Genomic DNA, 13,002 nt, shown 5'->3' on the forward strand with positions numbered 1-13,002 from the left:
TGGAGCCTGGACCATTCGGGAGGAGCATCCGACCACAGTTACAAGCCAATGATGCCCCAAGTGGAGGAATTCCCGGATGATGCGTCCGATGTTGCTTGCAGCATCCTCCCTGATGATTCTGTTAGTGTGGTCATGGCTAGCAGACCAATCCAGAATCCTGGTCCAACTCCACCACCTAAAATTCCCGTCATAGAAGAAATACCGGTGGACGAGAGCGGACACACGCTCACGAGCGAAGCGCGCAGCGTGGTCAATCGTGTCTTTGACCATTACCATGCTTTGCAAAACTTGAGTCCGGAAATGGCTGACCAGTTCAAGAACGAGGTCGAGGCAGCAACCCCGAGCTTACCAAAACATGGCGATTGGGAGTCACAAGAGAACACTCGGCTATACCTTCAGGATATTCTAGACGGTCCCCGCACTCCGACAGCTTCGCGGCGCGATGAGGAGCCGATACCGCCCAGTGAAACTGGGACCGCGCTCTCATCCTATCCGTTTGTCGCCAATCCACCTACGGAAGACCATTTAGGGACCGCAATCATTTATAGCAGCTCTACCCCGTTCGAGCCGCCATCCGAGACCGACGTCCGCGAACCTCATCATAGGAATAGCGCGAGTGTTTCAACACTTCGACCTTCGCCTGGTCCTGACGGGAACACCAGTCCCATTGCGACCAGCTTTCCAGACGCCGCGGGCGAGCTGCTTGCGCCGGCAACATATCAGCCGCAGCGATCCAATGTCCATCTCCACGACCCCGCTTCAATCCTCGGGGCACTCCCTCGCGATGAGACGAGCACGTTGCAGACGTCGGGCACCATCCATCTCGGCCTGGGGCTTGATGGGTTGCCCATTGCCGAACCCACTTTGGCTGTTCCACCCATGCCAGATTATGCACCCCCTCCGCACCCTCCGCCTCCACCGCCCGCGACCATGTCAGAGACGCTGAGTCAATTGAATGGGCAAGCTCGATCGCCCCCCTCCGCGAGTTTCTACAAGCGCAATGCATTTTCCACCATTTCACAATCAGCGTACGTCGAACCAGGATCCTATAGACCCGAGTATTCCAGCCATTCCCAAGAGCGCCGTCAAACCGTGGCTGGAGCGTCGGTCGTGGATTCCGAGGCCGCCAAAGCCGTCGCGGAATCGTCTGTGGGCTCGGTTGCAACCGTCATGGCGCCCCAGGATTCTGCCGTCGACCTCGAGACGCAGATGTCCGCCAAATCGAAAATTCTCAAAGACTTGGTCGAGCGGAAAAACATCCTCAAAGAGTTGTGTGATACCGAGTATTCGTATCAACAAGACATGATAATTCTGGAGGACATATATAAATCGACATCGACTGGGATCCTCAATGACGCCGACCGGAAAGTTTTGTTCGGGAATTCCGACCAGATCCGCCTCTTTGCTACGAAATTGCAAGACGCTTTGAAGCAAGCAGTTTCCTCAGTCTATATCATGCCGCGACAAAATCGTTGGAACGCGAAACGCGGCAGTTTCTCGACGTCAAGCAGTGCTACAAACGAGACATCACTGGATTCTGACGCCAGTCTGTCAAAGGACGATCGGATTGAAATAGACCAGCGTACTAGAGTCGGTAACGCGTTTCTCGCCAACATGGAGGAGATTGAGCGCGTCTACAATGTCTATTTGCGCAACCATACCGCGGCGAACAATAAATTGACCGAACTCAAGGCAGAACCCAATGTCGAGGCTTGGATGGAGGAGTGTCGAAAGATGGCTGCCGATTTGACGAGCGCGTGGAATCTGGATGCGCTGCTCGTCAAGCCAACGCAACGGATCACCAAGTATCCGCTCATCCTGCGGAACTTGCTGCAGGTCACAGTCAAGGAACACCCGGATTACGCCGACATTGAAAAGTCGCTCCTGCAGTTGGAGGAACTGCTTCACAAAATGAACGATTCGAAGAAACGGGCCGAGCTCGTGGACCAAGCGATGAGCCAGAACCGCAGGCGGAAGGAGTCCGATATTCGCCTCTTCCCCCAGAAGTTTGTCAATCGTCGCGCCGAGAAATTGAAGCAACAGGTGGGGCTTTCCAATTCTGCGATCGATGCGGACTACGACAAACTGTCTCAGCGCTTTGGCGGGCATTTCTTCCAGTTGCAGATTGTGATGAGGGATGTTGAGAACTACATCCGCGAAGTGCAAGCCTATGTTTCTCGATATGGCCATTTCCTCTCCGCGTCCGAACACTTCCTGGGCTTCGATATCCAAAATCAGCATCCCGAGGAGCAGAGTCACTTCGTCATCTTCGCTCGAACGGTCCGGGAGGTCATCGCCGTGGCACTCCCCGAACATACGGCGAAGATCCGCAAGTCCGTCATCGAGCCGATCCAGACCCTCTGGCAACTCCATGAAAACCCTCAGCAATTGATGCGAAAACGAAAGAAGCGCGTCGTGGACTATGCCAAATGGAATGCCATGGTTGAGAGGGGCGAGGCGCCCGATAAGAAGCTTCGGGATGCCGCAGACCAATTCAAAGCCATCAACGAGACGCTGAAAGATGAGTTGCCGAAGCTGTATGATTTGTCCAGCAAGCTTATGAAGGTATGCTTGGAAAATTTCATCGAGTTGCAGAAGCAATGGCAGGACACATGGATGAGGAAATTGGAACCGGCTGCTCGAGAGCCTCAGATCACCGATGATTACAGCTCCGACATGCTCGCACTTGAACGCGACTATAATGACAACTTCGCATACGTGGACGAGCGAATGCAAACTTTGGGAGTCCTGAATGGCAAGACTCTTGAAGAGGCTTCCCGCTTCCTATCCTCCACGCCGTCTTTGAACGAGGAAGGCTCATCCAAGCGACCATCGACCGTGGGGAGCTCAAAACGTACCATGTCCGTTGGCGGGGAGCAGTCTCCTGGCGCCCCCTCTAGCAAAGACCACCACCGTGTCAGCGGCACCTTTTCACCGCCCTTCTCACCTCCCGGGTCCGGCTACGTCATCCCCGACAGCTTTTCTCTCGGATCACCACCCGCGACCCGCACTCGAACCAGCTCGGCCCTCTCTAGCCGTGGGCCATCCACTCCCCGCTCTATGTCTGCCCAAACCCCAGGCAATGCGTTTTATTCGTCCAGCGCTTTGCACCGCTATACGGATCTGCCGAGCGCGCCGCCTCGCCTTAGTGTCGATCTCTCGTCCGAGCAACTACCATCACCACGCTTTGCCGCCTTCCATGGCTCGGTGTACGGCCAGCCTCCCGAGGTCGATAGACAGTCTCGGCAATCACAGGAGTCGGTGCTTGGCTGGCACAGTGGCATCTTCAACAGCGCGATGCCCATGTCTGAGTCTCCACTCGACGCCACGCATCCCAATCTCATGGGCGACGAGGATGAGGACCCGGAAGTCATCTTCGTGGCCGCCAGCCTTTTCGAGTTCCGCATCGACGACTCGAGGAGCTTCGTGGGGTTCCCGTACTTGCAGTACTCGATGGGCGAGATCTTCGATGTCATCGGGCAGCAGGGCGAGCTTTGGCTGGCACGGAATCAAGACGATCCGGACAAAAAGCACGGGTGGATCTGGGAGAAGCACTTCGCGAGGATCCTACCTGATGGATGAGTCAGGATCACATTTCTTTTCCTTCCTTTACTTTATGAAAGCTGGATGTCCACCTCTTGGTCCGACTTCCGCAGTTTTCCTTTCTTTCTCTTCTGTTCTTCAATTGGGCCTTCGAGGGGAGCATGAAAAGCGTCGTATAAATTGGGGCGTTTCTGGGCGTGAGGGAAGACGCCTCACGGCTTTTCATGGCTCATCAATATTGGTGGGCTTGGTTTGCAGGACCCCGTTCTTGTATTTGCATTGTTGAGTGGTGTAATTAATCACTGCATTGTCCGATTAGAGGGTTGAGACAGCCAATACAGTCTAACCGGGTCAGGAGGGCGCACGAGGCGGGTCTACGGATCAACTTCATGTTTAACGATATCACACCTCCTTTGTTATATGGAGGAACTGCGGAGGGTATATGGATAGTGCAGAAAATGGAACCATTGTTACTCCCGTCCAGCATCATGGCCATGTCTCTTGGTGTATTCCACGTACATACCTTCTATCGTTCCTCTACATTTCCCATCTGGCCAGCAAATGTCCACGCAATAAGCCTCGACTACAAAGGTCGGCCCCGTATGGAGATAGACCTGGGTAATATTTGGAGTAGACAGCGGCGATCTAGTATTAGATGAGAGCACCTAGACTATCACGAATTTAGAGGGTGATAAACAACCACACTTTTGAGCCATCCTAGTTTTAGTGATGGTGGTGATAGTCCTTTCGTCCAACATTCAAACCTACTCACAGAAGGCTAGTGAGTTTAAAGGCCATATAAAATCCATTTTGAGGCCAAGCTAGCGATCTAACCCACTGCAGTTTTCATCATCTCGTTCATTCCCCCAGTTCCAACATTCCGTCAGGATGAGTGTCAGCCTCCCTTTTCCGAAGCATAATCGCAAGACATTTAATCTTAGATCTCTAGACTCGCAGATTGCCAATCTCCAAATCCCGGTCATCGGCACGCTGGACGCCAGCTGTCGGCAGGTGATCCTCCCCCCCAATATGCTCATTGCCCTCTGGACATCGTGCTAGAGACATTGTCATGTCACATTCGCCGACTGTAAACGGATGGCCATTGAAGCAGTAGTACCAATACCCAGTAATGAATCTCATAGCAGCCAGAACTGCCCTCCACTCATCACTAGTTACTTCAGTATAAGTTGCGGCTTCGTTGAGCATTTTTACTGCCTTTTGGATGTCATCTTCGGCAGACTTAGTGACAGTGGGATGCTCTGCTCGGCATTTCTATGCTTCAGAGGTGAGATCAAACCCAACTATCTTAAGGTTAGCGATCCTTTCCGGGTCCGCTACTGCGGATTCTAAGGCGCAGATCTGTGCCAGCAGTGCAAGACTCTCGGCTTTTGAAGATATCGCTTTGACTTGTCAGTCGTTGCGATAATGGCGTCACACTCTTGTTTCAGGAGAGTCAGATCAAATACTCCGGTGCTAGCCTTCGCCGGAAATTCGATACGGGCAGGAAGTGACAGAAGGTCTTGAATGATGACCACGTCGCATCTCAATCGAAGGACTCCACCAAGCTGAATTCCGCTACTGTTAATGAGTTCAAAATGGAACTCGAAAATCTGATCATCTGCTCCATTAGAGTTCGCATCGCGAGCTAGGTCATAGACTTTCGAAAATGGAGCTTGATGCTTGCCCACAGAGTCGCAGTAACGGGAGATGCTGCGTCTCAACTCTGCAATCTCTTTTATAACGACCTTCAAAATGTACGCTGATCATTTGTACGGTTTTGGTCTTGAAACTACCCCTGAGCTTCGATTCCGGCATCTTTTGGCGCAAAAACTCGGACTCGAGCTCCCCGATTGGGTCCGCAAACTTATCGAGAGTAGCTAACAACTGTAGTGCAAGCTGCTTGTGGCCTTCGTAGATGATAGAGACAAACCGCCGAGTCGGTTTATCAAGTAGGGCTCGACGTACAATTCGGCCGTATCGACTGATATTGCGGAGTGGCCCTTGGAAATCCGGGAAGCCTTTCGTTTTTTGATTGAGATTGGTGCTGAAAACAGGTCATGATTGATACAGCGTTGCCAGCTTCTTCTAACTCGTAGTGGCTCGCTATATCAAGGTGACCGTCCAAAGACTGGAAGGTGAAGAAATGGCCACAATCTGGAAAGAGACAAGGGCTCTCATTCTGATTGATATCTTAGTATCTCTCGAATAGAACCAGATCCACCATTCATTCAAGGACAGCCTTTTCGGTACAAACACGACAGCATTTCTGGTCTGGACAATCGGCTCCGCAAACACAAGGACATACTAGCATTAACGAAGCTCATTATGCACAAAAGGTTGACTTACATTGATGTCCACAAGGAAGCTGTTTCTAGCAACGTCTCGAACAGGGCAAATAGGTACAAGGGACACCACATGGAAGCTCGCATTTCTTATTATCCAAGGCAGACGTTTTGACGTTTGGCTGCGAGGTGGTTTTTGCGTTCTCCGAGATACGGCGTTGAATGCTGCCCATAAGCTTCTTGCTGCGGTAGAAGTTGAACTCATTTTCATCTTGTATGTGCTGACCAACTGCTTTCATGAAGCTGCCGGCAGTCGACATGGCATCATTGCCCATAGTCGAGACTGATCAAGAGTTCAAGAGGTCACAGAAAATGAATAACATCATCTCGAAATCATCCTCGCGAAGAAAGTTTCCATCCACGGTATCCCCAACACGCCCAAGTAACCCGAAAATGAAACTGAAGAGCTTTGCCGCTCTAGATCCATTTGATCCGAAGTGGATTGCGGAAACATGACAGACGTGTTGCTTCAGCGTAGCAGACACCCGAACGGCTCGATGGGACGGGATGCTGAGCAGCGGGCGTACCTTACCCTCATAATTCGATTTGAATTTTTCCTTTGTTCCGCCCCCTGAGAGAGCTTAAACGACTTTCTTGACCCGGCAAAGCCCTGCGTCAGTTGCAAGTTTGGTAATCACTTCCTGCCTGCTTCCATCATCCAATTCGACAAGTTTCAGAGCGTCCGCGAGGAACCGTTCAAGCAGCCGGCCCAACGGATTTGTGAACGCACCAGTATATATTGGAACCATGGCTCTCCATTCTCTAAATTTCGCGAATCCTTCGTCTTCTCTGGGAGGGCCTTGGGTTCGGGCATTGCCATCGGAGAAACGGCAGTTTGAACGGTACCTGCATCTGCCGTGCTTCTGGAACTCGAAGCATGGTCTGCGTAAGTTAGCAAGAAAGGCCTTTATGGGATGATGGGTTGAACTTCACTTTTGCTTCGAGGCCATCATGGTGTATCTCGCTGTTGTGCTGCAAAGCAACAGAGACTGAGTAGTGCTGCGGTTGAAAAGCAGAAGGGTTGAATTGTATGTGAGTGCGTAAAGGAAACTAGTGGAGAGAAAATGAGAGATCAATAAACTTGAATTATCAGGATAAGGGAGTCGACCATGGTGTCTACGGAATGTGATATTTGGAATATGGTAGGTTAACTCCGGGAGATAGGAATTGGCTCAAATAAGGAATAGGTATGTCTTGTTCCCAGAAATTGATCAGCCCATAAACCAACCGCCTTGGAACCCTTCCAGAGACATCCCTGGTCTTTTGAAAGGCTTTTTCATCTTTGGTCTGGAGCTTTTGAGGCATCAGGCTATCGCGATTGATAACCTAACCTCCAAGCCTGTCGAACGGCACCCCAATATCGATCCGCATCCTCAAGGATAAGTCCCGCATGTGGGCTGCTCTGGAACATCTCGGCTTCTACTTTCCAATCCTTGCTCGCTTCTGCGACATGATCTTCCACGTCCGAAAACCACACCATTTGATCGGCCTTCGAATACAAATAGAGTCGTGACCCCCCATCTTGGAACCGCTGGGTATCCAGTAAGCTTTTCCGGAGTCGCTCGATCATATTTGGCTGATGAAAAACTTTGTCGAGGAGAAATTCCGCGACTATCACGATATGAACGATCATGAATCCAATGATGCGAACCACGGGGTTCGGCGGCATTGTTTGCATCATAGCAGCTAAGCTCCGTTTGTAGGAAGCGCGTCCAGGACTGCTATCTAACACCATGGTGGTGAGAGGTAGAGGGCGGTTATTTCCATTCGGAGTGAGACGATATTGGTCGGCAAGCTGTGTGGCAGCATAGGCTCCACCGTTTGAATAGAGGTGGAGAAGAATGCGAGGCGCCCTAGCTCCATCGGTCGTTTGGTGAAGTGAAGCAATTTTCGCCACGGCTTGCTCGATAGTCTTGTTATATTGTGCCTTGGTCCGGCATATCATGTCGGATAGGGATGTCGTTACAAGCACGATAGGACTCTCGGGGAATAATTTCTGATAGCCGGCCGTATGCTTTGCAATATTCTTGTAGGAAGCTCCCATCCAGGAACAAATGACGATTAGGTCTGGATTTGCGACATGGCCGCCATTATTCCTCTCGCTCTGCCGGCCAGAGGGTATGTAGTAGAATGTTGAAGGACTGAGGGATATAAACCCCCGAAACGCATGTGATGCCGACGACATAGCTGCAAATGAGTTGCGAATTCGAACAGACTTCTATAGCAGTTGAACGGATAGAATGACTCTTGAGAACAGAAACCAATGCCTTCCAATCGTCTATCATTATGTAAGGAGAGATTGGTGAACTTCGACTCGCTGAATCAATGTGGGCTCGAATTTGATTTAACCTCTTTCCACCCCAAAAGATCCACGACGGTGACATCAAGTCTTTCCCGCCATTCTTAATGTAGCGATAGTATCACAATAGGACTAAAACTAAACGCTTAAGATGCAAATAGATAATTATACGGTACGGAAGCAGGAATTGAGAGGTTGGAATCTCTCCCTCGGTCAGGACTCACGACTCGGAGGCGGAGGGAATTGGGATTGGCAGAAACCCGGCTCCGGACTCCAGATGCTTCATCTGCGGTATCCTAACCGTGAGTGCCATTATGGAACGAGATGGACCCGGAACGGACCGTATTCGGCACAAGTGTAATTACACCGAAGGGTTAAGCGATCGAGTGGCTGTTGGCACTTGGCAATTGGCATCCTGGCATGTGGGTGGAGGTTTGGATGGAAATCGGTCCACATCTGAAGTGGAGCGGGGAGGTCAATCACGTGAAAGTAATAAGTATGCCGTACATCACATGACTTTCCATGAGAATTGAGTATGGCCTCAGGCATTAAGGCATCTACACCACGTTGGAGGCGTTCGCTATTTGTGACTTCGTGAGCGTCCTGTTGACGGTTTATTACTTCAGATCTGGATCGTTCACATGCAGATGGATATGTATTTTATAGTCTGTACCGTTAAGGTATGTACCAGTACTGATATCTCATCCTCTCGAGTTTAGGACCGTCCGAATACCGCCGTCAACGACCAGATCATGTCCCTGGTTCTACCGTCATTCCCACTTCTTTCGAGTTCGGATTTCCAAGCCGTATGCTCAACAGCAATCCATGAGTTGCAGTCAGGGAAATGGTTAACTCCTGCGGATTGGAACATCTCCAGATTGGAAAGCAACGACGGTAGTGGCCAAGGATTAATCGGTCTGCGTATCATTCGGGCACTGGACAACCCCGATCAGTTTGGACAAGATGCGGATAAGGATGATGATGAGCTTCTCGAGGAACACGATACTGTGCGGTAACCCAGAAGCATAGCATGGCCGAGGACTAACAATATTCAGGAGAGACTTTCAATCTCAGTAGCAAGAGCACATCGATATCGGGTTTTTTATGATATTATGCTTTCGCCATCTATGCAAATGCCCGTGGTTTGGTTTAGCATCCACCGCGCGAATGGAACCGCAGTCCCGCTCCAACGAGACGTTATAATAGATTCTCTCGTTCCAACCAACGTCCGTAGCGAGCTCACAACCCAGGGTGCTGGTCCACTCGGTGGCATATCGCAAGCGGTATGTCGATATCAGTTCCTCTGCCATGGACCTCACCCTTCCCTAACACAACAGCTGCCCAGATCCACCCTAACACGGGTTTCCCGGCGTGGTACATCCATCCCTGCGAGACTGCGAACGCTTTGAGAGAAGTTCGTGGAGATGTTGGATCCGTTCATACAGACGAGTATCTGCGCCTTTGGATGGGAGTGGTTGGACCAGCAGTCGGGCTCTACTGGCCGCAGCCAAGATGACGCCGGTACCTGCCGTGCTTTCTGACCCCTATTTAGAGCTCGTGCTGCCAAACAGAGCATGTCGTTCGCCAAGAGTGAACTTGATATATTGGTGCTGTTGAAGGAGGCGGCCTCATACGAAGCCTTTTGGAGCGAAGGCTGCGGCAGAATGTGGAGTGATGCCAATGTCCTCTACGAGTCGTCCATTAATCTTCATCGCTCATCTCCATCTCGCTCTCCTCATCCTCCATGGGGGCATCGCCATCTTCCTCGCCTTCGCTCTCATCCCGCGGCCTCTTCGTCCCAATCGCTGCCGGCGAAGCTTCCTTTGCGGGAGCTGCACCTCCGGTGGTGGTACCTGCTGATGGGAGACCTATAGGAGCAGTGAAAATAGAGGGTTGCGCAGCAGCTCCAGGAACGGTCGAGCCGGAGGGACCGGTGGATGGGATATTGAATGTGCCGTCGAGCTTAGAGATGGTATTCGACTTGGATTTTGCGTAAGATATTTTCTGCAAAATAACACATTAGCCTCCATTACGGCCAAAACGAGATGTATGATCATAGCTTACTAGTTCCATGCCGAAGAATTCCATGCCTTGAAGAGCTCGCATGGCTTGTGTGCTTGATTGGATATCCTTGAAAACAACGTGTGCTTGCCCGCGCATCTTCATGGTCTTGAGCGCGACGACATCCAGAACCGATCCATATGTAGAGAAGAGGAGGTAGAGCGCCCGCCTGAGGTCCTGCTTTTGGATCTTGTTGGGCAGATTCCTGCAATAGAGCCTTGAGCACACAGCGCTTTAGTTTGAAGTCCAGACGATGCGATGGTTTCCTTACGTTTGATTGGGGACAATGGTTTGAGCCGACATGACGATTGCTGATAATTCGAGAAGGCTTGCCGACTGAGTATCGATATAGGCGAAGGCGAGAGGATGAATGGACTTATGACTGGAAAGCTTTCAATTTTCAGAGCTGTGTAATAATGGCAAGTTGGTGATTTGCAGTGACCAGTGCTGGAGCAAAACGATATCACTCCAGGCAGGGGTCCATTCCCTCCCTCGCTTCCAACCTCCCCGCCATCATCAAGACATCCGCCCTTCAACTCCCTCGATCTCCACGCTTCCAACCCACACTCCCACAACAACCAGACAGTAGTAGAGAGCTCCTCCTCTGTCTGCCGCATCTCACAATGGCCCCCGAAGTACATCATCTGTTCCACCGTCCCATCGCGGACCATTCCTTCTCCGCAGACCGTCAAACATTGGCCGTGACTCGGGACAGCGCCATCGAACTGTACCAACGGTCTGGAAACAAATACGTTCTTCAAGATGAGCTGAAGGGCCATGACAAGACCGTCACGGGTGTAGACATCGCGCCCAATAGCGGCCGGATTGTGACGTGTGCTCAAGGTTGGTTCTACGGTCTTGCTTACTTCGGACCTACGTCTAACCTGTCCCCAAAACAGACCGAAATGCCTACGTCTGGGAACCTTCGCCCACCGGCTGGACACCTACGCTTGTCCTCCTTCGCCTCCACCGTGCTGCCACCACCGTCCGATGGTCCCCAAGCGAGACCAAGTTCGCCGCCGGCTCCGGTGCCCGCATCATCGCCGTCTGCCACTTCGAAGCCGAGGACAACTGGTGGGTGTCGAAGCACCTCAAGAAGCCGATTCGCTCCACCGTCACCTCCGTTGCGTGGCATCCGAACAGCGTACTCTTGGCCGCCGGAAGTGCGGACGGGCATGCAAGGGTGTTTTCCGGGTTTGTGAAAGGCGTCGATGAGAGACCGGCGCCGGGAGTGTGGGGCGAGAGGCTGCCGTTTGGGACGGTCTGTGGGGAGTATCTGAACAATAGTGCAGGGTGGGTGCATGGCGTGTCGTTTAGCCCGAGCGGTGATGCATTGGCATTTGTTGCACACGATAGCACCGTGACGGTGGTCTATCCGAGTGGTCCGGATCAAGCCCCAAGGGCCGTCATTAGCTTGACTACCCAGTTGCTACCGTTCATGAGCCTCGTGTGGAAGACTGAGGATGAAATTCTTGCGGCTGGATATGTAAGGATATTCTTCTAGATCCGTTGTGATCATCGCTAATCAGAGCTGCAGGATTGCGAGGTGTATCGTCTTCAAGGATCGGAGTCAGGCTGGTCACTTGTGGGATCATTCGAGCAGAGTGGACGGCCCGGAATGCAGGCCCAGCCGGAAGAGTCGGCCCTCAATATGTTCCGACAGATGGACCTGAGAGGCAAAGTCAAGGATGATACCCAGCTCAAGACGGTTCACCAGAACACCATCACGATGATGAGACAGTATGATGGTGCCCCAGGCGCCTTAACGAAGTTTAGCAGTAAGTGACTTACATCGAGGTTCCAAATTTTGCCTCAAATATCTAACTGTCTTTCACAGCTAGCGGTGTGGATGGTCGGGTTGTAGTCTGGTCAGCATAGACGGCATCTGATGTAGACATACCCTCATCTGCCTGTATTTTGGTCCCAATAACGAATAAAGTATATTCCGATACCACTTCATGTCTTAATACGCCGAGTAATCCAATAAATGCGACCATACTGTGGATCCTGATTCTGGGCCGCTCCAGCGAACAATTGGGAACATCTGTGCTATCGAGGTGGTTGGCAACATTCCATGGTGAACCCAGCATGAATCGAACAATCCCCAAGCGAATGCCTCCGTGGAGAATTTGAAGTTATATTGAATGTCGTGAGTCAGTCTTAGAATCCATTCTTTGACCTTCCAATATTCTATCGCAGCCCTTAGAATCTTTACAGACCGTCCTCGGCTTGCATATGAACGACAGGAATCACCATGGTCGCATCAGGGTCCCCCGTTATCCCCCCGCTCACTCCTTCTACTGTGGGATGAAAGTAGGCGGGGAACTGGTCTCCGATGTGGATGCAGGGACTGGCGACGACATTACTGCGCCGGCAGCGATAGGCGAGGCGATGTATTGTGTCGAATTCGCCGTCGATGGACACGATGGGACGGCCCAGCTCGGCTCTGGCCGGTCGATCGGGAAGCACCCGCCATACCATCGGCCGCAGGAGTTAACGTAGTCGATACAGAGCGTGGCTGCCGTCGAGGAAATGGACAAAGGCGTAGTCGTAGGGGTCGGCGGACAGGTAGGGGTCGTCCACGATGGCTCTGGTTCAGTGGCCGGATAACATCCACCATATGTCCTACGACCTTCGCAGGCGAGACGGTCCACGCAAATCATTTCGTCAGCTCTTGGGGTCGTAGTGGTTGACGGGCAGGTAGGGATAGTCCACGATGGCTCCGGTTCAGTGGCCGGATAACATCCGCCGTAGGTC

General features: G+C 51.7%; 7 protein-coding genes across 7 annotated transcripts in view; 3 read left to right on the forward strand and 4 right to left on the reverse strand.

The window, feature by feature from the left end:
- Positions 1 to 1,146: 1,146 nt before the first annotated feature.
- On the forward strand, positions 1,147 to 2,772 carry P152DRAFT_373479 (Dbl homology domain-containing protein; the record flags this gene model as incomplete). Its single annotated transcript, XM_033675560.1, has 1 exon — positions 1,147 to 2,772. A coding segment is annotated over one exon (1,626 nt), but the record flags the coding sequence as incomplete, so codon positions are not given.
- A 3,631-nt stretch (positions 2,773 to 6,403) lies between these two features.
- P152DRAFT_202114 (uncharacterized protein) lies at positions 6,404 to 6,875 on the reverse strand. The gene is made up of 2 exons (XM_033674347.1): positions 6,819 to 6,875; positions 6,404 to 6,767 (listed from the first exon to the last, which is right to left on the reverse strand). The coding sequence occupies exons 1-2, from the start codon at positions 6,836 to 6,838 to the stop codon at positions 6,467 to 6,469; spliced, it is 321 nt and encodes a 106-aa protein (XP_033537550.1). The 5' UTR covers positions 6,839 to 6,875; the 3' UTR covers positions 6,404 to 6,466.
- A 1-nt stretch (position 6,876) lies between these two features.
- P152DRAFT_202113 (uncharacterized protein) lies at positions 6,877 to 8,202 on the reverse strand. The gene has a single exon (XM_033674346.1). It carries the CDS (start codon positions 8,068 to 8,070, stop codon positions 7,195 to 7,197), a length of 876 nt encoding a protein of 291 aa, XP_033537551.1. The 5' UTR covers positions 8,071 to 8,202; the 3' UTR covers positions 6,877 to 7,194.
- Positions 8,203 to 8,812: 610 nt separating this feature from the next.
- Positions 8,813 to 10,162, forward strand: P152DRAFT_455645 (uncharacterized protein). Its single transcript, XM_033678829.1, has 3 exons — positions 8,813 to 9,191; positions 9,240 to 9,467; positions 9,530 to 10,162. Exons 1-3 carry the CDS (start codon positions 8,937 to 8,939, stop codon positions 9,698 to 9,700), a joined length of 654 nt encoding a protein of 217 aa, XP_033537552.1. The 5' UTR covers positions 8,813 to 8,936; the 3' UTR covers positions 9,701 to 10,162.
- P152DRAFT_202121 (RNA-binding domain-containing protein) lies at positions 9,740 to 10,665 on the reverse strand. Its single transcript, XM_033674348.1, has 3 exons — positions 10,517 to 10,665; positions 10,249 to 10,462; positions 9,740 to 10,188 (listed from the first exon to the last, which is right to left on the reverse strand). Exons 1-3 carry the CDS (start codon positions 10,546 to 10,548, stop codon positions 9,886 to 9,888), a joined length of 549 nt encoding a protein of 182 aa, XP_033537553.1. The 5' UTR covers positions 10,549 to 10,665; the 3' UTR covers positions 9,740 to 9,885.
- A 203-nt stretch (positions 10,666 to 10,868) lies between these two features.
- Positions 10,869 to 12,123, forward strand: P152DRAFT_446920 (actin-related protein 2/3 complex, subunit 1; the record flags this gene model as incomplete). The annotated part of the gene is made up of 4 exons (XM_033677953.1): positions 10,869 to 11,088; positions 11,145 to 11,731; positions 11,783 to 12,023; positions 12,083 to 12,123. The coding sequence occupies 4 exons, from the start codon at positions 10,869 to 10,871 to the stop codon at positions 12,121 to 12,123; spliced, it is 1,089 nt and encodes a 362-aa protein (XP_033537554.1).
- Positions 12,124 to 12,286: 163 nt separating this feature from the next.
- Positions 12,287 to 13,002, reverse strand: part of P152DRAFT_202170 (uncharacterized protein) — a 1,450-nt gene continuing 734 nt past the window's right edge. Inside the window, exon 2 of the mRNA XM_033674349.1 lies at positions 12,287 to 13,002. This exon is cut by the window's right edge and continues 6 nt beyond it. Coding sequence (XP_033537555.1) covers positions 12,543 to 13,002 — 460 coding nt within the window. The 3' untranslated portion in view covers positions 12,287 to 12,542.

Source organism: Eremomyces bilateralis (genome assembly GCF_010015585.1).
Source record: "Eremomyces bilateralis CBS 781.70 unplaced genomic scaffold P152scaffold_3, whole genome shotgun sequence".
NCBI lineage: Eukaryota > Fungi > Ascomycota > Dothideomycetes > Eremomycetales > Eremomycetaceae > Eremomyces > Eremomyces bilateralis.

Coding starts and splice junctions, on each gene's coding strand:
- P152DRAFT_202114 (XM_033674347.1), bottom strand. CDS start 6,838: ATGATGGCCTCGAAGCAAAA. Junction 6,768..6,818: donor ATGATGGCCTCGAAGCAAAA/GTGAAGTTCAAC, acceptor TAACTTACGCAG/ACCATGCTTCGAGTTCCAGA.
- P152DRAFT_202113 (XM_033674346.1), bottom strand. CDS start 8,070: ATGTCGTCGGCATCACATGCGTTTCGGGGGTTTATATCCCTCAGTCCT.
- P152DRAFT_455645 (XM_033678829.1), top strand. CDS start 8,937: ATGTCCCTGGTTCTACCGTCATTCCCACTTCTTTCGAGTTCGGATTTC. Junction 9,192..9,239: donor TTCTCGAGGAACACGATACT/GTGCGGTAACCC, acceptor AACAATATTCAG/GAGAGACTTTCAATCTCAGT. Junction 9,468..9,529: donor TCGGTGGCATATCGCAAGCG/GTATGTCGATAT, acceptor ACAGCTGCCCAG/ATCCACCCTAACACGGGTTT.
- P152DRAFT_202121 (XM_033674348.1), bottom strand. CDS start 10,548: ATGTCGGCTCAAACCATTGTCCCCAATCAAAC. Junction 10,463..10,516: donor ACCATTGTCCCCAATCAAAC/GTAAGGAAACCA, acceptor TGTGTGCTCAAG/GCTCTATTGCAGGAATCTGC. Junction 10,189..10,248: donor AATTCTTCGGCATGGAACTA/GTAAGCTATGAT, acceptor GTTATTTTGCAG/AAAATATCTTACGCAAAATC.